Source organism: Lagenorhynchus albirostris, chromosome 7, assembly GCF_949774975.1.
Source record: "Lagenorhynchus albirostris chromosome 7, mLagAlb1.1, whole genome shotgun sequence".
NCBI classification, from domain to species: Eukaryota; Metazoa; Chordata; class Mammalia; order Artiodactyla; family Delphinidae; genus Lagenorhynchus; species Lagenorhynchus albirostris.
Window position 1 is genome coordinate 11,784,622 of NC_083101.1, and position 26,332 is coordinate 11,810,953.

Genomic DNA, 26,332 nt, shown 5'->3' on the forward strand with positions numbered 1-26,332 from the left:
AGAAAGCCAGAGAAATGCCTGTGTCTTCGTGGGGCTTCAATGATTTTCTCTTCTGGATTTTTTTCTTACTTGCAGAAAGTCAGAAACATGGCCCTGGATGATGTCGTGATTCTGAATGTGGACACCAACACCCTGGAAACCCCCTTTGATGACCTCCAGAGCCTCCCGAATGACGTGGTGGGTAATGAGCCCTTGAGTTCTGACTCCCGGGAGCTCATGCAGTGGACGTGAACATGCCTTTGGGGAGGAGAAGGGATGGATACAGCTGTGGTTTTCCTGTAGCCTAGGAACTGCGGTTGGTTTCTGTTACCTCTGGAACCTTTGTCTCAGTGAAGGAAGTTGGGAGGTGGTTCATTTTTTTAGTCTTGTTTTGCTCTCATAACCCTCATCTGAAGTGACCCCAGGGTCTAGACGGCCCCTCTTTCTGTGGAGCCTGGGGGTCTTGCCATCCTCATTGCCATTGCCGTGTCCAGAGAGCAGGACAGCCTCCCGGAGTAACCCCACTGAAGGCGGGTGGAAGGGCTTCAGTGTGAGCAATTTGGGGCACTTCAGACCTACGTTTTTTTTCCTGTGCCATCGTCAAACGCAGCTGTCCCCACGCAGCGGGGTGTCTACTGCCAGCGCTCTGCATGTGGCTCCACGCGCCCTAGATCTTTCTTAGTTACCTCAGGTCTAGACAGAAGGTGGGCCTATTTAGCGAAAAGCAACTGGCTGCCACATTTGCCACACTGACATCTGACCACACACCTGTCTCATGTTGCCACCCAGAGCTGCCTTGTGGGTGGCTGTTCGAAGTAGACCCAGCCTCCCGCATTGTTCATACGGATGAGGAGGGTCGGGGCTCCCTGGGAAGTACAGTTCTGTTGTTTGTGGTTTGGCCTCCAAAACTCTGCTTGCGAGAAAGTCTGTAAAGTCACACTGGCTTACAGACTGGAAGGAGTGGGTGTTCCTGGCCATGTGTGCTGATGCGCGGCTGGGCTTGCGTGGTGGCAGGTGGCCACTGCCCCTGCATTACTGCCAGGAGTCCCAGTGGCACTTGGGGGTTAGCTGTCTGGGAGAGATTGCTGCTTGTTGGTGAATGGTTTGCAGCAGGGTTTCAGACACCTCTGCTCTTAACTCACTGTGAGATTTTGGGGGGTCCTTTGTGTTCTGTAAGGATGTGTCCTTTGTGCCATAATTAAACAGTGGCTACAATTCATTGACTTCTATGTGTTAAACACTCATCACTGACTTCCCATTTACTCTTCACACAACTCTGAGGAAGGCATTTCTCTTATCCTCACTTTACCTCACAGAACTAAAAAGAGGGGGAGCCAAGAAGTGAACCCAGCTCTGTCGCTCCACAGACCCCCGAGCCCCGCTGCCCCCTAGGTACCTTCTGCATTCGGGGTCTCACTCAGTTGGCATCCTAGCCCCATGGAGTAGGTGAGGGAGAAAAGAACCTCAGGGAGCACGTGTCTTCCCACAGATCATACGGCTGGTGGGGGCAGAGCTGCGATTGGAGCCTAGTCTGGATGACACCCAGCCCGTGCTGTCTCCAGTCCGTGTACACGGTCCCACTCTGAGGCAGAGAGAGATGACAGCATAGGAAAAATACAAGTGCCAGACCCTATGAGGTTTGCTGTTGATCATGTCAGGACAGGGTACGTGGTTGGTGTCTCAGGGCCTCTGGGCTGTAATTTGAGTTCTTTTTGGTCCAAGGAATTTGAGCTTTCTATTCCGGTTCCCTTTCAGTGGAAAAGTTCTCCCTTTAAGTCATGGGTGTCTTAGGTATGGACCTTGCAAGTGCTGAATAAATGTGGCAAGTGAGCCTGGGGTATTTGAAGTACAAGGAATGGCCAGGGGCCCCAGGCAGCCTAAGATGAGTGACTGATGGCTCAGAAACCATGGAGTGGACTGACTATCCCATATGCAGTGCTCTGAGCCAGGGCTGGGCATCAAATAGCAAAGATGAAGCAGATCTAGTCCTTTCCTTCAAAGAGCATATTCCAGTGGGGGAAACAGACATGTGAATCACATATATCTCAGGGTATAGCGTAACAGGGGCCACAAAGAAAATAGGAAATCAGGCACAGAGGAGCCCAGGGAGAGGGCACTGAAGGCCCATGCAGATGGCGCATTCCAAGATGCCTTTCAGGTGATCAGTGAGGTGGCCTCAGGGAACCAAGGAAACTTGAGCAAGTTATTTTCCCTCTCTGAGCTTCAGTTTCCCATCCTCAAAAGAGGACTGCTAGGCCTGTCATTAGATCGTTGTGGCAGGTAAGTGAGATGGGGGTGTTCATCAGGTGCTTGACACCGTGCTCACTTGTCAGTGTTTGATAAATGGTGCTGCATTTGTTCTTAATAAAAATCATTGTCAATAATTACAGCCAGAGTTAGAGGACAGTTGGTTCCCTCCATGTCCTAACAGTTCTCAGCCCACATGAAAAGGACCTCCCATTTGCAAGCTGGTTTGTGGAGGGTTGAGAATGTTCCACAGCAGTTGTTTCCAGAATGGGGCTTTAGACTCATCAAAGATTCCAAGATAGTAGTGAGGAGGGAATATGGTCCATATAGTACTTACTGTGTTTCAGTGGAATTCATAGATTTGATTTTTTTTTTTTAACTCAGAAAACCAGTCTTTTATTTTTAAAGCTCTGCCATATATCTCTAGTGGGTGTCTATGGTCACCTGCCACACTCGTTCCAGATTGTCCGTGTAGCCAGCAAACAGAGTCTGGCCAACAGCAGACGAAGCCAGAGTCACACTGGGGCAGCCGTGCCTTGCTGCTGGTACTGATAACTCGTTGCTTCAGTTCATCTACAATGACCTTGCCCTTCAAGTCCCAGATCTGGATGCTGGGCCTGTGGCAGCAGAGCCAGTGTCTGTTGGGGCTGAAGCACGGGGCGCTGATGATGTCCACCCCATCTAGTGTTGAAAGGTGCTTGCCTTCATTGAGGCTACATGAGCTGTCAAGTCCTTGAGAGGGGAAATCTTGTCCGGTACACCTTTGCATCCTCTGCTCGTGGTACAGAACCAGGTCCTTTCAGTGTATCAACATGTCCACAGTTGACCTCACAATCTCCCCTTTTGCCAAAGCTACTTGTTTACTGCATCTGACAGATTCTGCTGCTTAAACTTTCCCAAATCCTTGTCTCCATCCCTCCTAAACACCACCTAGTCCAAGCTCTTATTTCTCTCCTGTACTGTTTCCCTCAGCCTCTGAACTGGTTCTTCAGACTCCAGCCCTTCTTCCTCATGTACTAGAGAGCCCTTTCCAAAACATAAATTTAACTTTATTTCTTCCTACTGAAAACCATTTCATCAGTGAATATAATTTTAAAAACAAAAAACAAGTTCTGAAGACAAAAACATCCTTCTATAACTTCCCAGTGCCTACAGATTAGAGGCAAGTTTCTTTTGTTGGCTTTGGAATCAGACCTTTGTTTAAATTCTGGCTTCTTCACTTACTAATCATGTGATCTTGGGCAAAATTATGTAAGCTCTCTGAGCCTTAGTTTCCTTATAATATATGGTTGTGTGAAGTAAATGTAATGAATATAATATGTATAAAGCAGTTATCCTATGAGCTCTGTAGGTGGTAGTCAATGATGATGAATTACGGATGCAAATGATGGTTAGCATGGCATGCAGGGCCCTCCTTTATGATAGGATCCTCCCATTTTTTCCCCATAACTTTAGCTCTTTCCTGTCCCTGCTTCAAACCCTATGTTATAGGTGTTTGGAATTAGTAGTTCTCCCAAGCTTACATGTTGTTTCATGACTTTATACTTTGCATACAGTTTCTTTTGTCCCAAAGGTCCTACCCCATCTGTCAATCACTAATGAAAAATGAAACTCATTTTTCAAAATTTAGGCTAAACCTAAGTCTGTAAAAACCTTCCCTGACCTCTCCAAGTAGATTTGACCGTACCTTTCTCTTTGTCCTCTCAAACCCTTATATTGCTTATAAAATTATACTTACCATCCAGCGGTATAATTTATTACACATTTCTGGCTTTCTCTTTTAATTGTGAGTTCTTTGAGGGCAGGAATCAAGTTTTATTCATCTTTGTTTCCGAGGGATGTAGCAGCCACTGAATAGATAGATGGAAGGATGGAAGGGACATGTGGATTGGGTTATTTTGGTAGATGAAATGTTGCAAAACATGGCATCCATGCTGGAAATTTTATTAAAAGAGGCCTTTGTTCTGTTTCTAGCCATGATGGAATAATTGGAACTGAATTTCTCCTCCCTCCATTTACAAATAAAACTCTGGGCAAATATGAAAACAGCTGTTTTCACGTATTGGACAACAAGCAGTGCAGGAATATAATCCCTGAGAGAAAGGAAGCAATTGAGAAGAGGCCTGTGATCCCCCTGGCTTTCTGCCTTGAGGCATTTTCTGGACCCTGTTGCCAGAGGGGACTCCCCAGCAAAGCACACCATCTTGCTGAATCAAGGGGGTAGAGATCTGAGTTTGAGGGAGAGGTGGTTTAAATTTGTGGGTCAGAGTACCAGATAGGAGGGAGCTACTCAGCAAAAATCTGAATTGAGTCCCCTTCACTAACCTTCTGTAGGCTGATCTGCCCGTGTGTAGAGGGGAGCTCCTAAGAGTAGGAGCCATTCAAGCTCCAGCCGGCCAGAGTAAGATCTTGTTGATCACTCAGGCAGTCGTTAGAGACCCACAGAGGCCATGCCTTGGTGTAGTAGTCTAAATTAGCTCTAGGGTAAAGATGATTTTAGCCCTGCCCTAACACAGCTTAAAATCAAGCCTTGAGGAACACAAGACAGATCTTCTGTGATACTGGTAACGTGCTGGCTTTTGATCTGAGTGCCAAGTACGTGGGCAAGAATTTATCAAGCTGTACACAAATGATATGTGTACTTTTATGTATGTATGTTAAACTTCAGTAAAAACTTTTAAACAAAACCATTTCTTTTTAAGCCTTGTCAGGATCAACCTGATATACAGGAAAATTAACCTGTCAAAGTAAACTTCAACCCTCTTTTAAAAAAGACAACAAAATCTGACACCCAACAATGTAACGTTCACAATATCTAGCATCCTATCAAAAAAAATACTAGACAGGTGGGAATGTAAATTGATATAGCCACTATGGAGAACAGTATGGAGGTTCCTTAAAAAACTAAAAATAGAACTACCATACGACCCAGCAACCCCACTACTGGGCGTATACCCTGAGAAAACCATAATTCAAAAAGAGTCATGTACCAAAATGTTCATTGCAGCTCTATTTACAATAGCCAGGACATGGAAGCAACCTAAGTGTCCATTGACAGATGAATGGATAAAGAAGATGTGGCACATATATACCACAGAATATTACTCAGCCGTAAAAAAGAATGAAACTGAGTTATTTGTAGTCAGGTGGATGGACCTAGAGACTGTCATACAGAGTGAAGTAAGTCAGAAAGAGAAAAACAAATACCGTATGCTAACACATATATATGGAATCTAAAAAAAAAAGGTCAGAAAAACCTAGGGGCAAGACGGGAATAAAGATGCAGACCTACTAGAGAATGGACCGGAAGATACGGGGAAGGGGAAGGGGAAGGGTAAGCTGTGACAAAGTGAGAGAGTGGCATGGACATATATACACTACCAAACATAAAGTAGCTAGCTAGTGGGAAGCAGCTGCATAGCAGCGGGAGATCAGTTCAGTGCTTTGTGACCACCTAGAGGGGTGGGATAGGGAGGGTGGGAGGGAGGGAGATGCAATAGGGAAGAGATATGGAGACATATGTATAACTGACTCACTTTGTTATAAAGTAGAAACTAACACACCATTGTAAAGCAATTATACTCTAATAAAGATGTTAAAAAAAATACTAGACATGTTGAGAATCAGGAAAAATGTAACCCGTAACCAAGAGAAAAATTAGTTAACAGAAACAAACTAAAAAATGACGATATGATGGAATTAGCAGATGAGAACCTTAAGATAGACATTATAGAAGTTATAAGTATGCTCATGAATTTAAAGGAAGACTTGAACTAAATGAGAGAAATGGAAGCTATAAAAAAATGAATGAAAGGGAATATCTAGAGGTGAAAGATATAATACCTGGAATGAAAATTTCACTGATAGGATTAAAAGGATATTAGACACTACAGCACAAATGATCAATGAACTCGAAGACATAGCAATAAAAACTATCCATTATGAAGCATAGAAAGGAAAAAGACTGAAAAAGGTTGACAGAACCTCGAGGACCCATAGCACAATATCAAGAGGACTAACATACATGTAAGTAGAATCCTAGAAGGAGAGGAGGGTGGAGAGAGACAGAAAAAATGTTTAATGAGATTATAGACAATTTTTCTTCAGTTTTGATGAAAACAATCAACTCAGTTCCAGGAAGCTGAATGAACCTCGAGCATAATAGACGCAAACAAAACCACACAAAGGTGCATCATGATAATTACTCAAAACAAGTGATACGAAGAAAAGTTTAAAATTAGCTAAAGAAGAAAGACACATTATGTAAAAGAAAAAAGTGATTACGGAAGACTTCTTGTAAGAAACAACATGAACCAGAAGATAATGGAATGACATTTTTAAAGTAATGAAGGAAAATTTTCTTCAACCTCGAAATATATATCCAGTGAAAATATCCTTCAAAAATAAAGGCAAGGGCTTCCCTCGTGGCGCGGTGGTTGAGAGTCCGCCTGCCGATGCAGGGGACACGGGTTCGTGCCCCGGTCAGGGAAGATCCCACATGCCATGGAGCGGCTGGGCCCGTGAGCCATGGCCGCTGAGCCTGCGTGCCCGGAGCCTGTGCTCCGCGACGGAAGAGGCCACAACAGTGAGAGGCCCGCGTACCGCAAAAAAATAAAAGATAAATGAGTATTTAAAGTAAATAATATCAGTGTATTATGTGCTGTACGTAGAAGTAAAATGTATGACAACAGTAGGACAAAGGACGGGGAGAATGGAAGTATACTGTTTTAAGGTTCTTAAATTATATGTAAACTGTTATAATATTATTTGAAAGTAGACTATTAAGTTAAAAATGTATATTGTAGGATTTCCCTCGTGTTACAGTGGTTAAGAATCCGCCTGCCAATGCAGGGGACACAGGTTCGAGCCCTGGTCTGGGAAGATACCACATGCCACAGAGCAACTAAGCCTGTGTGCCACAACTACTGAGCCTGTGCTCTAGAGCACATGAGCCACAACTACTGAGCCTGCGCACCTAGAGCCTGTGCTCTGCAACAAGAGAAGCCACCACAGTGAGAAGCCTGCACACTGCAACGAAGAACAGCCCCCGCTCGACACAACTAGAGAAAGCCCGTGCACAGCAATGAAGACCCAACGCAGCCAAAAATAAATAAATAAAATTTAAAAAAATGTATATTGTAAACCTTAGAAGACCGCTAAGGAAAAAGAAAGTGGTATATAGCTAATAAACCAATATTGAAGATCCAAAAGATTTTGGAGGCGGGAAGGATAAAGGAACCAAACACAGATGGAACAAATAGAAAAGTTAGCAAGATGATAGATTTACCCAACTATAGTGATTATTACATTAAATGTACGTGGTCTAAATACTCCACTTATTGGAGATTATTAAATTATATTTTAAAAGTAAGACCCAATTATATGCTGTCTACAAGAATTCCACTTTAAAGAGTCAGATGAAAAGTAAAAGGGTAGAGAAGATATACCATACAAACACTAATGAAGAGAATTGGTAGGGGAGAAGAGACAAATCTTCCTTATAAAAGAATTTCAAATTAATATCTGTAGATATTGTCCTGTCTAGGAGAAGGAGCTTAATCTCTGTGTCCGCACCACACACACACACACACACACACACACACACACACACACACACACACACACTTGAGTGTGGGCTGGACTTAATGACTCACTTCCAAAACTAGTGTATATAAAGGGAAAAAGAGTAACTTTAGTGGAGAAATGGCAGAAACTACCTTAACCAAGTGATGTCATGTGAATATCACTGTAAACTTGATATGACGTGATGAGGAGGATATGTCACTTTTGTGTTATTCTTTCCAGAAACCCAGTAAAATCATGACAAAACCTTCAAATAAACTCAAATTGAGGGACATTCTATCAAATACCTGACCAGTACTTCTCAAAACTATCAAGGTCAGGGACTTCATTGGCGGTCCAGTGGTTAAGACTCGGTGCTTCCACTGCAGGGGGCACGGATTCAATCCCTGGTCGGGGAACTAAGATACCGCATGCCGCGCAGTGCAGCCCCCCCCCCAAAATTTTTTTTTTTAAATTGGAATTCTGGGTTGAATTCTAGGATAGAAAAGACGCATTAATGGAAAAACTGATGAAATCACAATAAAGTTTGGAGTTTAGTTAATAATAATGTACCAATGTCAGTTTCTTAGTTTTGACAAATGCACCATGGTAATGTAAGGTATGGGAAACTGAAACTGCATTGAGGAGTATCTGGGCACTCTCTCTACTATCTTTGCAACTTTTCTGTGAATCTAAGAATATTCCAAAATGTATATTTTTTGAAAAAGAGAAACAGAAAAAAGAAATTAAGGGAGTATTAGTAACAATTTGATGCCTATAATTTTGACAAATTGGATGAAATGAACAAATGCCTTGAAATACACAGTTAACATAAAGTGACTGAAGAAGGAATAGAAAGTTGAAAAATAGTACTGTTTCTATTAAAGAAATTTGAATTTGTAATTAATTAAAACTTTCCCACAAAGAAAACTCCAGGCCCAGATAGCTTCACGGATTAGTTCTATCATATATTTTAGGATACATCTTACACTAACTTTTTCAGAAAATAGAGAGGAAAGGAACACCTTCCACCTTATTTTATGAGGTCAGCATTACCCTGACATGAAAATCAAACAAAGAATTTACAAGAAAAAAAAATATTGATCAATATACCTAATAAATATAGATGTAAAAACCTTTAACAAAATATTAGCAAATTGAATCCAGCAATATAAAAAGGATAATACATCATGATCAAATGTGTACAGATTGGTTAAATATTTGAAAATAAATCAGTGTAATTTACCATATCAACAGACTAAAAAAGGAAAACTATATCGAAACATAAGCCAAAAAAGTATTTTAGGAAAAATTCAACATCTGTCCTTGATAAAAGCTCTTAGCAAACCTAGGTATCCTCATAGTGATAAAGAGCATCTAGGAAGAACTTAGAGCCAACATACTTTGTGGTGAAAGACTGAATGCTTTCCCCTTGAGAACGAGAACAAAAAAAGGATGTTAGCTCTTCCCATTTCTATTCAGCATTGTACTGGAGGTTCTAACCACTCACTAAGACAAGGAAAAGAAATAAAAGCCCTAAAGGTTAGAAAGAAGGAAGAAAAATTGTCTTTATTCAGACAACATGATCATGTATATGGAAAATCCAAAGGGGGTCTCATAAACAAATTTAGCAAAGGTACAGGATAAGGTTAGCATAAAAAAACCAAATGTACTTCTATATACTAGTAATGAGCAATTGAAAAATGAAATATTTTAAAGTACCATTTTAAATAGCATACAAAACACAGAATACTTAGGAATACATTTAACAAAATATGTGCAAGATTTGTATACTGAAAGCTATAAAACATTTCTCAGAAAATAATTTAAAAGACCTAAACAAATGGAGAGATACTCCACTTTTTGGATTGGAAGACTCAATATTTTTAAGATGTTAATTTTTCCTAAATTGATCTATAGATTCAATATAATCCCAGCCCAAATTCCAGATGGCTTAAAAAAAAAAAACAACTTGAGCTGATTCTAACATGCACATGAATATGCGAAAGATCTAGAATAGCCAAAACAATGTTGAAAAAGAACAAAGTTGTAGGACTTGTATTACCTACTTTTAAGGCTTCCAGTAAAGTTATAGTAAATGTAGATCAACATTGTAGGTAAACATAGAGTTCAATAGAACAGAATAAATAGTTCAGAATTAGGCCCACATATAAATGGTTAATTGATCTTCAACAAACATGCCAAAGTAATTCAATTGAGGAAGGATAGTTTTCTTCAACAAATGCTACTGGAAGAACTGGATATCTATATGGAAAAAAATGAGTGTTGACTTTTACCTCTTTCAAATATTAGCCCAAAATGGATTATAGACCTAAACTTAGAGGCAAAAACTATAAAATGAATAGAAGAAAAGATAGGAGAAAATCTTCATGAACTTAAGGTAAGCATAGTTTTCTTAGTTAAGACATAAAACACAGGGACTTACCTGGTGGCGCAGTGGTTAAGAATCTGCCTGTCAATGCAGGGGGCGTGGGTTCGAGCCCTGGTCCTGGAAGATCCCACATGCCACGGAGCAACTAAGCGCATGCACCACAACTACTGAGCCTAAGCTCTAGAGCCCTCAAGCCACAACTACTGAGCCCATGTGCCACAACTACTGAGCCCATGTGCCACAACTACTGAAGCTCGCGCACCTAGAGCCTGTGCTCCGCCAGAAGAGAAACCGCTGCAATGAAGCCCACACACCGCAACAGAGAGTAGCCCCCACTCACCGCAACTAGAGAAAGTCCGCGCACAGCAACGAATACCCAATGCAGCCAAAAAAAAAAAAGTCACCATTTTACAAATGAAGGGGCAAGCCACAGACTGAGAGAAAATATTCTTGATACTTATATCTGCAAAAGGACTTTTTCCCCAGAATATATAAAGAACCCTTAAACTGAATAATAAGACAGCAGCCCAGTTAAAAAGTAGGCAAAAGACTTGAAGAGTCACTCAACAATAAAAGATATTCAAATGGCCAATAAGGCTGTGGCAGGAGGGGCCCTGAGGAAGATAAGTCTGGTGTTTCTTAAAATGGCCTGATATGAAGGCTTCACGCCTCCTGCCATTCCAAGCCTCCAGAGCTGCCCTGTGGCTGCCTTGTGCTTCAAGTGCAGGAGCCAGTTGAAATGTCAGGAATGGAGGCCAATGTGACCATCCCAATCTGGCAAAACAAGCCGCGTGGGGCTGCTCAAAGTATAGTGAGAAGAATCGGGACCGACCTGCCCCTGAAGCCATGTCCCCGGGCATCCTTTGAGACCCTGCCCAACATCTCTGACCTGTGTCTGAGGCATGTACTGCCAGTCCCTACTCTGGCTGACATCGTCTGCATTCCTGCAGATGTAGAGGAGACTTATGTCCTGGTCAGGAGCGATACATGCCCCCTGAGGCACACCTGCAAGCCCAGCCCTCTGATCGTCATTCAGTGCAATGCCTCAGTGCCCAAACTGCGTGGGTCGGAGGAGAGGCTTCTGGCCTTGAAGAAGCCAGCCCTGCCAGCCCTTGGCTGCACCAAAGAGCTGCAGGATGAGCTGAGCCACCTGAGCAGCCAGATTGCTAAAATGGTGTCAGCTGATGCAGGAAGTTCAAATGTCTCTTCTCCCTTACCTTGTTTTGGATCCTCATTCTACTCTACAACTTCCTTTGTCATTAGTGACATCACCAAGGAGACCAAGGTACAGGTCCCTGAGCTTCCATCAGTCCCCCTGCTTTGTTCTGCCAGCCCTGAATGTTGCAAACCAGAACACAAAGCTACCTGCAGCCCGTCTGAAGAAGATGACTGCGTCTCTCTGTCCAAGGCCAGCAGCTTTGCAGATATGATGGATATCCTAAAGGACTTCCACCGAGTGAAGCAGAGCCAAGACCTGAACTGGAGTTTATTGAAGGAGGAAGACCCTGCCATGCTTACCTCTGAGGTCCTAAGGAGGAAGTTTGCTCTGAAGGAAGAAGATACCAGTAGAAAAGGAAATTGATAGCACTCAGCTCTGCAAACTCAGCCTCAGGCTCCTGGAATTCCTTCAATAGCTGCCTTCCTCACCGCAGATGCTTCTGCCTCTCAATTAGAAATCTTCTGCAACAGTCTTGCCGAAAGCTAGAGCTTAGACCAAGAGAAGAGCTGCACTGTATGTTTTCCATACTTCAAACCTTAGCAGAAGCTAAGGCCTGTTTTGAGCTGAGACACGTTACAGGTAATTGTATAGGTTGGAATGTCCCAGTTTAAAGGGTGAGATAGAAGTTTCTGGTTTTTCCTTGCCCCTGTGTGAAAATAGGTCCTAAATGAATGACTGACTTCACTGCACTAGACCCCATAACTGGTCTTACTGAACACTTTGTGCCTAGCTGTCACTTACTCTGAGTGGCTTCCTTGCAGCAGAGCAGGGCTGAGGGCAGGGGGCTATGTTTATGTGCACGTTCACAGAGCAGGGAAGATCTTATGCTGCTCCATCATGAACTGACACCAGTGCCCAGCAATCACTCCCTCCCCCTTCCCGGTCCAACACCTACATGTAGAGGTCGGGCCACTGGACCAGCTGACACTTGGGCTGCTGGGAGGCCTGGGCTGTTTTTTTCTTAAATATATTTTGTAATACTGTACAACCAAATCTACCTTCCAAGGCCCTGGGGCCTCATTGGTTCCACTAATTGAAAGCTCTTTCTCTTCCACAAACTTGAGTTTAAGCCCAGTAGGAAAGAGAAATGGAGAGGGGAAAGAGAGTACCATCCTTCTTCCAGGCCCTTGACTGCTCCTTTGCATTGGGCCAAGGTTTTTACCTACCACACCGTCCATGACTCGGATGCCCTCAGGTCCGTTTTCTCTACGGTATGTATCCTGTGTGTGTTTAGGTTGAAGCACTACCTGACATTAAAGGACGGATTTGGAGAGAAAAAAGAAAAACAATAGCCAGTAAGCACAGGGAAAGATGTTCCATGAGGGTGTAAATTGATACCACAAGGAAGGTACTGCTATATACCCACTGGTATGGCTAAAGTAAAAAGACTGCATTTCTTATAAATGAGTATCTTAAACAAATGTTTACTCTGTGACCAAGTAATTTCAGTCTTAGGTATACACGCAAGAAGATGAAAACTTATGTACACACAGACGCATGGACGTGAATGTTTTTAGCAGCTTTGTTCATAATTGCCAAAAACTGGAAACATTCCAGATGTCCTTCAACTGGTGAGGGACAGTGGTGTGCCTGTAGAATGGAATACTGCTTGGCGATCAAAAGAAACTAAGTACTGATCTATCCAACAAAATGGATGAATCTCACATTATGCTAAGTGAAATAATCCATTTATTTGACGTTTTGGAATAGGCAGAACTGTTGAGCGAGAACTCGGATGAGCGGTTGTCCGGAGCAGGGCTGGGAGGAGCAGCTGACTGTCAAGGGGTGTGAGGGGATTTGGGGTGACGGAGCTGTTCTGTATCTTGATTGTGGGGATGGTTACATGGCTATGTGCATCTTTCAAAATTCATAAAACTAGCCACCAAAAGTGGTAAATTTTACTATATGTAAGTCATACCTGACTTAAAAAAATTTTTTTTAAAGACTGACAATAGCAAGTGTTAGGAAGGATGTGGAACAACTGATCTGAAACTTTCATCACTGGTATTGGGAGCATAAAACAGAACAACCACTTTGGAAAACAGTTGGGCAGTTTTCTCTGAAGTTAAATGTACACCAGCAATATAACCCAATAACCCCACTCCTGGGTATTTATTCAAGAGAAATGAAAATATATATCCAAACAGGTTTGTACACGAGTGTTTATAGCAGCTTTATTCACAGTAAACAATACCTGGTAATAATCCTAATGTCCATCAGCTGATAGATGGAGAAACACTATATTTTATCCCTACTTTTTACTACATGAGTCATTATTCATTGTAACATACTTGTGATACACAAAACAACATGGATGAATCTTGAGTATATTACACTGAGCAAAAAAAGCCAGACACATGAGAATGTACTATATGATTTCATGTATTTAAAATCTAAAAGAGAGAAAACTACTCTATAGTGGGTGAAAGCAGGCCAGTGGTTGCCTCGGCCTGGGATGGAGAAGGCAGGAACTGATTGAAAAGGGCAGGAAGGAACATTCTGAGGTGAAGGAAGTGTTCTATTTCTTGATTGTGGTGATGGTTACACAGATGTATATATTTGTCAAAACTCATTGAACTGTACTTTTTAAATATATGCATTCTATTGTATATTAGTTATGACTTCATAAAGTAAATTTTCAAAAGGAAGAGGACTTGGAAATTAATTTTAAAAAGGAAGTTCTAATATTGATTAGCTTTCAGAGCAGCTCTGCTGATTTTCACATGATTTATGAACATGGGTTAAGGGGTAACTTTGGAGGCAGGGTGGCTCTGGCTTTCTACTAGTTACCTAGACAATTTAGTCTTAAATTTTGTAATCTTAGTTAGCTTTTTGTACCATTAAAAAAAAGAGAGAGAGAGTTGGCAAGGTTAATACTGTTGTACTTTGCTGGGTTCCATGAAACTTGCCAAATGTACTGCTTTCACTGACAATATTGTATTGTTCCCTAGCTATGGATTTGGGGAAAGGAATATGGCAAGAATAGTCCATCTTTTATTGGTATAAAGGCCTGTTTACAGACTTCTTTTTTTTTTTAATAAATTTATTATTTATTTATTTTTGGCTGCATTGGGTTTTCGTTGCTGGTGTTTATCTCAAGCCCATGTGGATGCTTTGAACAGAAACATAATGTCCCTCCCTCCGCAGCCATTTAACCAAGCACTCTTCATCTGTTTCTCTCTTAAAATTTAAAGAACATCTCTTGTTCCTTCAAGAGTGTTAAGTATACACTGTTTAGCCAACGGATAAAATTTGTAGAGCTTTTTAAAAGCTTGGCAAAAGAGAGCTCAGACGCTTCCAGGCTTCTAGTGAGGTGAACATACCACACCTCATCACTGATTTCCCAGAGCTCAGTCGGGGCCCTTTCTAGTATTCTTTGGCCTGAAACTCACAGGTTTCTGTGTATGCACGTATATGCGGAGACCTTTACCATCTGCTTACACTCTCCTTTCTTTTACTTCGTGCTTTCTGTAACCTGATCAATGCTCTTCTAAATCAGGCTTTCTTATGTGGTGATATATGTAATAGGACATTAAAATACGTATTACCTTTTGACTCAATAATTCTACCTTTAAGGGTTTTTTTCTGGCAAATCCTTCTAAATGGAGAAAGCCACCTAACCAAATAGCATTGTTTATGTTAACTGAAGTTGGGAACAACCTTAATATCCAAAATTAAGGGGAGTGTTTAAGGTGATCTATTCCACTGCCATTCAATGAGTGTACCATACAGTCACTAAAAATGATTGCTATGAAGAATGTGGGCAACACAGGAAATGCTAAGGATACAGTTCAGTGGAAAAAGCAGAATATTGAATGATATATCTACCATGACTACAATTAAGAAAAACAGCCAGATACTCAGAAGTAAGAGTTTTAAAAGAACTTCCAAATTATCAACAGTGGTATATTAGGATAGTAAAGTTATGAGTTAACATTTTTTTCTCTCATTTTCTAAATTTTCTGTGATATGATTATTACTAGTTTTATGATGGAAGACTCATCTTTCCTCCTCTCTCCTGAAACACTTGAATCTTGGCTTTTGGCTTTATGGTTTGTATGTCTTCAGGACTGTAGTTTCTCTTTCTTCTCCATATTCTTTGGATAAAAAGATCACAAATGACTTAATGATGCGTTTTAAATCACTTAAACTTCTTGTTCTTCCTTGGTGGAATTTTTGAGGGATATCCAAGAGGTTTCTAAGCATGTGAAGAGAGAGAAACCATCTTGAGCAGTCTTCCTTGGTGTGAGAAGGGGGAGAAGGCAAGGGAAGAAAGATACTGTTTACAGAGCACCTGCAGTGCCCCAGGCCAGAGTAGTTTCCAGTCCTTCTATGCTGCATCCAATCTTCTTCACAAGCTGGACGCTGACCCCAGGCAACCTCTCAGCCTCATCTTGCATCACTTCAGTACTCATACCCCGTTTCCCACCCACTAGGAGAGTGATCCCATTCCCCAAGGCCTCATGCTCTTTCACATCTCTATGCTTCTTTCCATGCTATTCCCTCTGGTGAGGATACCGTTCCTTCTCTACTTGGCTAAACCTATTTGCTCTATAGGGCACTCCTCAAGTGTCACTTCTGTGATGCTTCCACAGCTCGGCACTGGGATTTCATAACATTTTTCCCATACTTCTTTTATACCATGTACTATATAATAACTCTTTCCCCTCCTAAGCATTTGGGCTTTACATGGTTGTGAACACAGCCCTGGCACAATGCATGACTCACCGGGGCATTCAATGAGTGTTTGTGGAATGAGTGAATGAATGAAAGAATGATCAAAATATGCAATCTGCTTTGAACTCCAGATCTTGGAAAACTCATTTATTCAACATTTGACTCTTTACTTTGTACAAGTAACTGGAAAAGCAAAGATCTGCAAAGATCAGAGTTCCCTTTTTAAAAGAGACAGGAGAAATTCAGTGTACATTACAGCTACAATTTACTGGGTAAATTGAGTGCCAAGCATTTTGACTCTTTGGTCATGATTACTAAATGCCATTGGGATTTTATTTTACACCCTAAAAATGGATTTCTTCAAATTGCAAGTAGTCACCCATTAGTGAAACCATAAAATCAACTTAGTGGCTCACAGCAAGCTTTTTTTTTTAATGGAGTTGAACAAGGAATATCAGAGTATATCTCAAATAATATGGGTAAGCATCAATTCATGAAACTCTTAAATATACGTAATATACATATAATACTGGTTTACAAAATATAATACATTCATTACTCTGCAACACAGTAAAAAAAAAAGGAAAACTTGATACATTGTGACCATTTTAATCATTAAAATTCATACCTTTTAATGTGTGAACTACCATTTCATTGTATGGATATACACCATAATATATTTGGCCTGATAATTTCAAGTTTTGCGTTCTTTTTTTTAAAAATAAATTAATTTATTTATTTGTTTTTGGCTGTGTTGGGTCTTCGTTGCTGCGCACGGACTTTCTCTAGTTGCAGCGAGCGGGGGCTACTCTTTGTTGCGGTGTGCGGGCTTCTCATTGCAGTGGCTTCTCTTGTTGCGGAGCACAGCTCTAGGCACGTGGGCTTCAGTAGTTGTGGCTCACAGGCTCCAGAACGCAGGCTCAGTAGTTGTGGCGCACCGGGCTTAGTTGCTCTGCGGCATGTGGGATCTTCCCAGACCAGGGCTCGAACCCATGTCCCCTGCATTAGCAGGTAGATTCTTAACCACTGAGCCACGAGGGAAGTCCCTCAAGTTTTTCATTCTTTTTTTTTTTGCGGTACACGGGCCTCTCACTGTTGCAGCCTCTCCTGTTGCGGAGCACAGGCTCCGGACACGTAGGCTCAGCGGCCATGGCTCACAGGCCCAGCCGCTCCACGGCATGTGGGATCCTCCTGGACCAGGGCACAAACCTGTGTCCCCTGCATTGACAGGCAGACTCTCAACCACTGCGCCACCAGGGAAGCCCTTGCATTCTTTTAAACAGCAGTATGATGGACATATTTGTAACTAAATCTCTATATCACTTACTTGAATTCCATGAATTGCTAGAAGTAGAATTTTTGAATCATATAAAAATTTATATAAAAATTTAAGGCTTTTGATACATACTTTTAAATACCACCACCTCCCCCAAAAGATTATACCAGTTTTCACTTTTATCAGTAACATGAAAGTTAACACTTACTCTTGAAAATTTGTTTAAAATTCACATAATTTTTTTTTGGTGGAAACTATATGCATGTGTAGCTATCCCAGTCACCTGTGTTAGGCCCAGCAGTCACTTGGACCCTGTACTTCTCTTCTGTGCTGTGAAACTGGAAAATGGACAATGCCTTCCTAATTACATTCCTGTCTTCAGTCTCTTCTAACTCCAATCAGTTTTCTGGTCTTTCTAGAGTAAAGTCTTCCTTGACCCTCCCTCAGTAGTTGATTGCTCTATCTTTTGTATTCTCAAAGCACATGGCACACCCTTCTGTTACAGCACTCGTCATGTTATATCGGAATTATTTTTGGCTTCTTATGTCCTCTCTTCCAACCCCTCTAGGGTAGGGACTAAAAATTCTTCCTTCTTTACGTTTGTATCTGCCCCAGAGTTAAATATATAGCATGTACTCAGTAAATTTTCACTGAGTGAATGACAGCATCTTGTTTAATTGTGACCTCAGGACTGGTTCAAATCACATTAAAATTGGGCTATACCATGTAGGTAACTGTCTTTGGGAGTCCAAAGGCAAAACTTTGGTTCGGGAGGGCCCAGATTCAAATAAGCCCGGAGTCTAGGGCTTCCCTGGTGGCACAGTGGTTGAGAGTCCGCCTGCCGATGCAGGGGACATGGGTTCGTGCCCCGGTCCGGGAAGATCCCACATGCCGCGGAGTGGCTGGGCCCGTGAGCCATGGCCGCTGAGCCTGCACGTCTGGAGCCTGTGCTCCGCAACGGGAGAGGCCACAACAGTGAGAGGCCCGTGTACCGCAGGAAAAAAAAAAAAAAACAAATAAGCCCGGGGTCTGCTTGCTGCCTCTTCTCTGGGGTACCCCCGCTTAGAATGCTGGTTGGAGAGAGAGCAGTCTGCTCAGAGATAGCCTTGCTTTGTTAGGCCATTGCTAACAGCTTTGTTGGCTGGAGCTTCTCTATGCCATGTTTTTTCCAAAGGCCCGGAAACTTCAGACCCTAGAGATGCTGCTACAGGGCCTCCTAGGTGCTGGTGTGCCATCCTACCTTGTGAGTCAACAATGCATTTAATCCCAGAAGCAAGGGAGCAGACATCACAGGCTGTCTGGCTTAGTAGTCTGGCCCGGGAAATGTCTGTACTAATAGTAGACCTTGCAAAAAACCCATTCTTAAAATCCCAGTAGGAAGAAAAATGCCGAGTGGGGAGATGGGCGGGCTCTGATTGTCTTGAGTATCTTATGTAACTCTTTATGTGTATAGACCTTGTAGACTTAGTATCCTTGTGGAATTGATCCTTCTGCCACCGGTAAAACATGTATTGTTAGTATTCTCTAATAGAATGTTTATTCATTCAACAGGTATTTCCTATGGGGAAATGTTGGTCAAAGGTTACAAACTATAACATGAATAAGTTCCAAGGATCTAATGTACATTATGGTGACTGTAGTTAGTAATACTCTATTGCATACTTGAAATTTGCTAAGAGAGTAGATCTTAAGTGTCCTTATCACATACAAAGAAAAAGTAACTATGTGAAGTGATGAATATGTTAATTAACTTAATTGTGATGATTATTTCAAAATATATACATTTATCAAATCATCACCTTGTGCACTTCAAATCTGTATAATTTTATTTGTCAATTAGACCTCAGTAAAGCCAGAAAAGACAAAAGAAACCAAAACAGGCATTCCCTGAGCACCTACTATGTGTCAGGCTTTGTATTGGGTATAGTGGATGCAGAGATGATTAAGACATGCACCTTATTCCCAGTGAGGTCACTGGCTGGTTAGTAAAAGAGGTAACAGAAGGCTGGGCTGCCAGTATTGCCCCCACTTCTCCAATCCCAGACCATTCTCTGTTGCTGTAAATGAAGGCATAATCTGGAACATGAATGTCACTGTTCAACTTAAAACCCTTAATGGTTCCTCATTTTCTTCTGAGTAAAATTCAAGCTCCATAATATAGCCTTTTATAATCTAGTCTCTGCCTGCCTCTCCTGGCACATCTCTTGCCGCTCTCCTACCCACTTATACCAGCAGCTTTGTTTCCATCCACAGGAACCATTCAGAGTGTCCCAAAAGGGCAGATCAGTAGCCAGTTCAGGATTGGAGATTATTTATCCAGCCAACGTTTTCTGGAGGTGTGCTCAGTGTGTTGGACCATAGGAACATAAAGATGCACAAGAAACAGTCACTGTTCCTGGAAAAGGAGAGATGAGCATGCTGGGAGCGGGAATGGAATGCATTGAGGCTGGAGGTGTGAACAAAAGTATAATGCGTTTGGGCAGGGAATAATAGTTTAGTCCAGCTGGAGCACAGGGTGTGTGTTTGGGAGGGACAAAAGATGAGACCAAAGAAGTAGGTGGGAAAGACCAGATGGGAAATGGTCTTCTGTCATAAAAACAAGTCTGGACTTCATATTTTGGGCAGTGGGGAATCAACTAAGGTAGTTAGGTCAGGTAATGACTAGACTAAGGGTGGAATGTTGGACCCAACCTCTTGTTGCTTCTCTGGTTCCTAGAATCTAGCCAAGCTCTCCCCACCCCAAATCTGATATTGGACTTGGGTCAGGGGACAGTTTGCTGAAGAGAATTCGTATCAGTATCACCTATCACCATTATCCAGTCATTCGTCCCTCATGCTTTAGGGGATTGTCTGTAGGTCTCTTCTGTGTTGGACCACTCTCCATGACAGTGTCCACTCCATGACTTCTAAATTTCATGTAGGAAGGAAAGGAGCATCGTGATCCAGTGTGCCTTGCCCTGAGTGTGTGTGTGTAGGATTTGTCAACAATTGAGTATTTTATGGGAGTTTATGGGACTTCATTAAAGATGCTGGAGCAGAAGCACTGTGGGACATCAGAAGAGACCTCAGCAATAAACCGCAACTCCAAGCTCTGGAATGCAGTAAATGTTTAAGAGACTTCCTTCCTTTCATTACTGAATTTTACTTTACTTTTATACCAGTTAAGAGTTGTGTTTTATTGGTTGAAATTTCTTGATTCCGTTTTCCCCAGGTCTGTTTAAAAGCTACGTTTTATCCTTGAGGATGTTTGGCTCCTGGTAGAGGAAGTGCTGCCAGCGAATTCAATTAACTGGCAGAGCTCACAGATATTATACACGGATTTCTTTTTTTCCTTCTTTTTCACAACTGCTACATAAACACAGCTGGGTTTAATATTTGTCGTAACAAAGATTTAACTTGAATCGTTTTACTCTGGGTAATTAATGCTTGGAATCTCGGCTACTTCTTCATTCATTTGTGATCTGCGTTTTTGACTCTGGCTATCTAGATAATGAAGTGTGCTCCTCTAGGTCTTTGCCCTGCCTTAAAACTGCTTAATATTTGGCCGTTCCCACTAGAGAGCAGATGCTTTTCTTTGCAAGAATTGAATTTCTGTCAGCTCTTTTATGCATCATGTGTTTGGAACTGTAAGTGGATCAAGTTGTTCATCACAGCAGGGACACTGTGAAACACATCTATTATACACACTTCCCACCACCCCCCTTCCTGTTTTGTTTTGTTTTTTTTTCTCCCCTGAGGAGGTGGAGATGCCCAGATCCCCTTGGGAGATATCTCACTCTGTGTGGATGTACCCATGTGATCCACCATGGATCCGGCCTGGCTACGTCCCTAAGCATGGAAATCTATATCCATTCAGCCCAGGATTGTTGCTGAGCCGAATCCTGCTTTTATCTTTGTAAACACCAAGCACTTCATTAACTCCCAAATACACATAAGTTTGGGTCACTAGATAAACCCACTAGGCTTAGCATAATGAGTGACATTTCAGTCATTGATGCCCCAGAAAATGTTAATTGTGAGCCCATTATTCTTTTTTATGCTAAAATAATGGCTTGGGTAGTTTTGGCTTTGGAGTTGGGTTAATGTGGAAGAATAATCAGCATCTATTAGGCTCCTGCTGTGTGCCAGGTACTGTGTGAGAGGCTTTGAAAATCTTGACATTCAATCTACATAATAATCCTGAGGGGAAGGGGAGGTACTTTACCCCTTTTTTGTTAAATGAAGAGAAGAAAATAAGATGCCTAAAGACATCCAGCTAATAGCAAGCAGCTGAGTCAGAATCTGAACTCAGGGTTTGCTAGACATACATACATTGGTTGATCGATGCATGGATTTATTATACATGTTCATTACATGCAGCCATTGCTCCATTTGGGTTGTCCCATTCCACGTCAGGTCTCAGGCCAGCTGATCGGCTTTTATGAACACCTTTGTATCCATCTGAACATGAACTATTGGTGGTGATTGAAATCATTTATTTAGTTTTGCTTTTTCCATCAAGCTCAATGCAAATACAATCCAACTTCCCAAAGCAACCTACCATTTTCTTGCAGTTTTCATCTTGTGAATTTCAATCCCTAGATTCAGCTTTGAGCTGACAGCTGAAAATTCCAAATCTAAATAGTTTAGTTTGTCAACACAGCTTTGAAAAGCAGGAGTCTTGATGATGTTCCTACTGTGATATGCTCATCTTTTGGGCCTCAGATAATGCTAAAGGCAAAAGTGCATTCTAGTGCATTTTTCATTGATATCATTCAATTTGCAGGAGTCATTATGGGACATTCACATGTCTGAGTGAAAGACCGCTGATCTGTAGGATTAATTATAGTTAAATGGAGAGGTGGCTTTTGCTCATGAAGAAAGTCAGTCTCCTGATAAACATTTTTAGGTATGAAAAACTTTAGTCTTCCTCCAAATACTTTTCATTAGAAGCAAGCATTAGTGTCCTGGTTCATTAGCAATAGAGTAACTGCTTTGTTGTTGATCTGCAGTCCATTTTGTTGTTGAAAGATGATGGTATTTTTTTTAAAAAAAATTGAAGTATATGTTGTAAAAAACATGCTTTATAACTTTCCTTTTACAAGAGTGTATCTCTCTTTTCAAAGGTAACTTACATGTGTATTTTGTGCCTTGTGTTTGCAAGAGACTGGTTCTTGGTTTATTCATGTTGACAACTGAAAAGCCTTAGACCTAATTAAAAGAATTTCCACGAGCACCTTTACTGAACCATTTCATTACCCAGCACTGCACAGATTGCATTGTGAAACATGATGATAGTTTAAATCTGACCTTTAAACCTAAACTGCCAGAAGTATGGGGGAGAAAACCCTTCTTTGAAAATACTCTATGGATACGTACATACACAGGCATACGTGCATGAACACATATGGATAGAAATAATCTTTTTTGAATGACCACCTAATATTATAAATACACATTTACTTTGAGCTCAAATCTTGTAACCTTCTTTAGTGTTCAGCTGCATTAATTGTGTGTGTGTGTGTGTGTGTGTGTGTGTGTGTGTGTGTGTGTGTGTGTGGTGTGTTAAAACTAAATTGTTTTTTAGGGAAAACAAAGACAGTTTCACTTCGGGCCAAAAAAAAATGTGTTTGGAGGAAGATGACTATTACAAATAGATAGGAAAATGCAAAAATCTTTGCTCCTGTGTGTTTCCATTTACAATGCGGAGGTGCTGGGATTAACCAGGCAGGGAGGGGGCTGGAGTACACTGTGAGTGCAAGGCTCCTCCTGAGCTTTATTTGGCAGATAGTAGAAATGGACCTTTTTGTTTTTAAATTGTACTTTTTTACTCCAAGAATGTCATCCTGAGGACTTGATAGTTTGTTCTCAGGATGCTCAACAAAGCCATTATAGCATGTAGTTAAGTAGCCACTCACATAATGAAAATTGATCCTTTTGTCTGACAAAAAGCTGCTTAGAATTGTAATGCTCACCTCTTAACTTTCCGACTTAATACTCGGCCCATAAGATGTCAGGAGAGACAGAGGGAGCAAAGACCTGGGCCGCTGGGGTCATAGCCGGCCCCAGCTTGGAGCTCCGCGTAACTAGCACAGTCCCCACTCCCCCATGGAGAACCAGGCTCTTTGAGGGGAAAATCGGATGCAGAAGAAGCAATTAAAGCCAACCGAGGTCAAGGTACAACCATGTTCTCAAGTAAGAAACAGAAAAGCAAGGAATGAAAGGAGGCAATAATGGCGATATATTAAGTTGTGGAAAAAAATAAACCAGTATCGTGGACAAATCTAATTTGCTGGTCTGAGAAATCCTGGCAGCAGTAAGAATTAATGGAATAGCACAGACTTTGGAGTAAGACCGACTTGTGCTTGACTTTAGCCTCTGCCCCTTGCTGTACTATCTGTGTGAGATGGGGCTGAGGCTCACTTTTCTCATCTGTATAGTGGGGATAACTGTCTCTGCCTGGCCCACTTGTTCTGAAATTTTAATACAGTGCTGGGCATGAAAACACCTACCATGGCTATTGGTACCTAGTAGAGTGCTTGATAAATACTAGTTCCTGTTCCTTTTTCCTGATGAATTCCTGGTTTTCTCAGAAACTATTACTGGGAAAGAGAGTGGGGTGAGATTGCCCTTACATATCAAGACTTTTTGCTTCAAATTTAGGCAAGAACTAAGGCACAGAGAGATGCACCGTGCCATTTCATTGCCCACGTGAAGGTAGCAGAGGAGCCAATATACACATGCCCCTGAGGATGGGAAAACAAGGCAATAGTTCCTCCTCCCCTCTCCAGACCCAGACGTTCCCCAGGAGATCTTATAACAAAGCCTTGATGTCTAGTTCATTCACGAAAGGAAGAATCAATCTGCCTTAGTCCTTAAGGGCTATTTTATAAAGGGGGAGAGAAAGTAATTCTATTGCCCCCCTTCCAGCTGCTGCAGGTGTCTGATTTATCAAAAAAAAAAAAAAAAAAGAACTTCTAACTTCAGTTCTGACACTGAGCAGTTAATGCAAGTGGACCCCCCGCCCAGAATGACTTGAGTCACATTTTGAGAAGAACTGTGTCTCTACTTGCAGTGTTGTGCCAGGACTGAGGGTGGCCGTGGCCCCTGCCTCCCTAGAACCTTCAGTCTAATGGAGGAGACAGACGTCAATGGACTGCCACATAATACATCATCACTTTGCTGTTTGTCCCTGAAGGAAAGGTACAGGGAGAGTATATGACAAGGGAACCTTGGCCTAATCTGAGGGGGTCAGACCGAGGCAGTGGTATTTGAGCTGAGATCTAAAGGATGAATAGTAGTTGATCTACGGCCTTGGGTTGTCCAGTATGGTAGCTACTATCCACATGTGGCTATTTAAATTTAAATTGATTAAAATGAAATAAAATTCAGTTCCTCAGTCGAAGCAGCTACATTTCAAGTGCTCAGTAGCAGCTACCACACTGGACGACACAGGCGACCGATTATCTGTGGAAAGGCCTGTTGCACGGTGCTGAATGCTAGGCAAGCGGGTGACGGTGGAGAGAGCACTCCAGACAGAGAGTTAGCCTGTCCAAAGGTCCTGGAGTATAAGAGAGGCCAGGGCAACTGGAACCCAGTTGGTGTGGCCGAAGCCATGGAGGGGGTACAGGAGCCTCGGATCTGAGAAAGGCTGGAGCCTTGCAGGCCAGGCTAGGACTGTCTTTATCCTCAGAGCAACAGGGAAGCTGCTGAAAGATCTTAAGGTGCCAGCACTGACGGAAGGAGGTGGATAGGAGTGTCTCAGAGGTGACTAGGCGAATAGCGTGCCGTCCTTATTCTCCTCTCCCCCTACAAATTGCAACCAAGTGATGAAGAAATAATCTTAGACTTGTTGAGTGGTATAAATTGCAAGGGTTATCTTCATCGTAGCGGGAAGGAAGATATGTAAGCTGCTGGTTATACAAAAAAAGCTAAATATGATGATGAATACAATGGGAGAGCCCCTTCTGAAGTAGGAATAAGCTAACTTGTGGCTGGTCTGGGGGAGCTTGACTGCAAGCCCTCGGGAGCTGGGCCCCGATCACATGCAGCTCTGTTCCCAGCACATCTCCAGCATGGGGCTTGCAAAGATTAGGCATGAACAAAAGTAACAGAACTAATGTGCCCGGAGAAAGAACTATTTGTTCTGACAGGGCATCACAGAAAGTCGGCGGCTTTTTAAAAAAAAGTTTAATAGAAGAGTTTTTTTAGAGAATGAGATAAAGAGTATCCCAGGCTTAGGGATAGTTTTGAGGCCTCTGAGATTGAGTAGAAGATAAAGTTGGAAACAGAGCTGGAGCCAGACCCATAGAAGGCCTTGAATATTGTGCTAAGGAACTTGGACTTTATATGTTAGCACCATGGAGTCACTGAAAATTTTAGAAGAAGGAAGTGATATGATTCAACCTCTTGTTTTAGAAAGATAATTCAAAGTGCAAAGGATGGATTAGACCAGGAAGAAAACAGGAGAAGGGCCACCAGTTGAAAGACGGGTGCAGTAGTCCAGGTACTAATTAAACAAAACACAAAGCCAGGCAGTTTGTTATGTCAGTTCTCCATTTACATCCATTATATTTTAATCCTCACAGTGTATGTATGTTACAAATACCTCATTTTACAGCAAAGGAAGCTGAAGCTCAGAAAGGTTAAGAAAGTAAGGAAGACTGATTTCTAATCTTAGACTTGGCTCTTGTGACTCAAGCTCTACACTCTACTGCCTGAGGAGTGCGCGGGGATAGAGGAGCAAGTGAAGCCAAGAGACCCCAGAGGTAGAGCCTGTAGTGACCAGGGCAAACAGGAAGAGGATACGGGACGGGGTGGGGAACGCTGCATATGTTACTGGACATGTGGCACGTGCAGTGTTGTGTAAGACTGGCCCCGTTGTCCACTTTAATTCATTCAGCCACCAGAGCTTCATTTTCCTTGCAATTTTGGTTGCATCTTAGCGATGACCCTCTGCAAAAGGGAAATGGATGAGTATCAATTTCTCCCCCAATCCTTC

The 26,332-nt window shown here is 42.0% G+C and overlaps 2 protein-coding genes across 6 annotated transcripts in view; both read left to right on the forward strand.

Annotated features, from left to right (window-relative positions):
• DENND1A (DENN domain containing 1A) overlaps positions 1–26,332 on the forward strand; it is a 541,897-nt gene that overhangs the window by 359,071 nt on the left and 156,494 nt on the right. For all 4 annotated transcript variants that reach the window (XM_060154381.1, XM_060154382.1, XM_060154383.1 and 1 more), the window contains one exon: positions 76–177. In XM_060154381.1, coding sequence (XP_060010364.1) covers positions 76–177 — 102 coding nt within the window. The remainder of the gene's footprint in view (positions 1–75; positions 178–26,332) is intronic.
• LOC132522754 (mitochondrial fission regulator 1-like) lies at positions 10,902–11,762 on the forward strand. Of its 2 annotated transcripts, XM_060153304.1 has the most exons (2): positions 10,902–11,373; positions 11,444–11,618. In XM_060153304.1, exons 1-2 carry the CDS (start codon positions 10,920–10,922, stop codon positions 11,608–11,610), a joined length of 621 nt encoding a protein of 206 aa, XP_060009287.1. In that variant the 5' UTR covers positions 10,902–10,919; the 3' UTR covers positions 11,611–11,618. The 2 variants fall into 2 exon arrangements, with proteins under 2 accessions (XP_060009287.1, XP_060009286.1); XM_060153303.1 differs by having other exon boundaries at positions 10,902–11,762.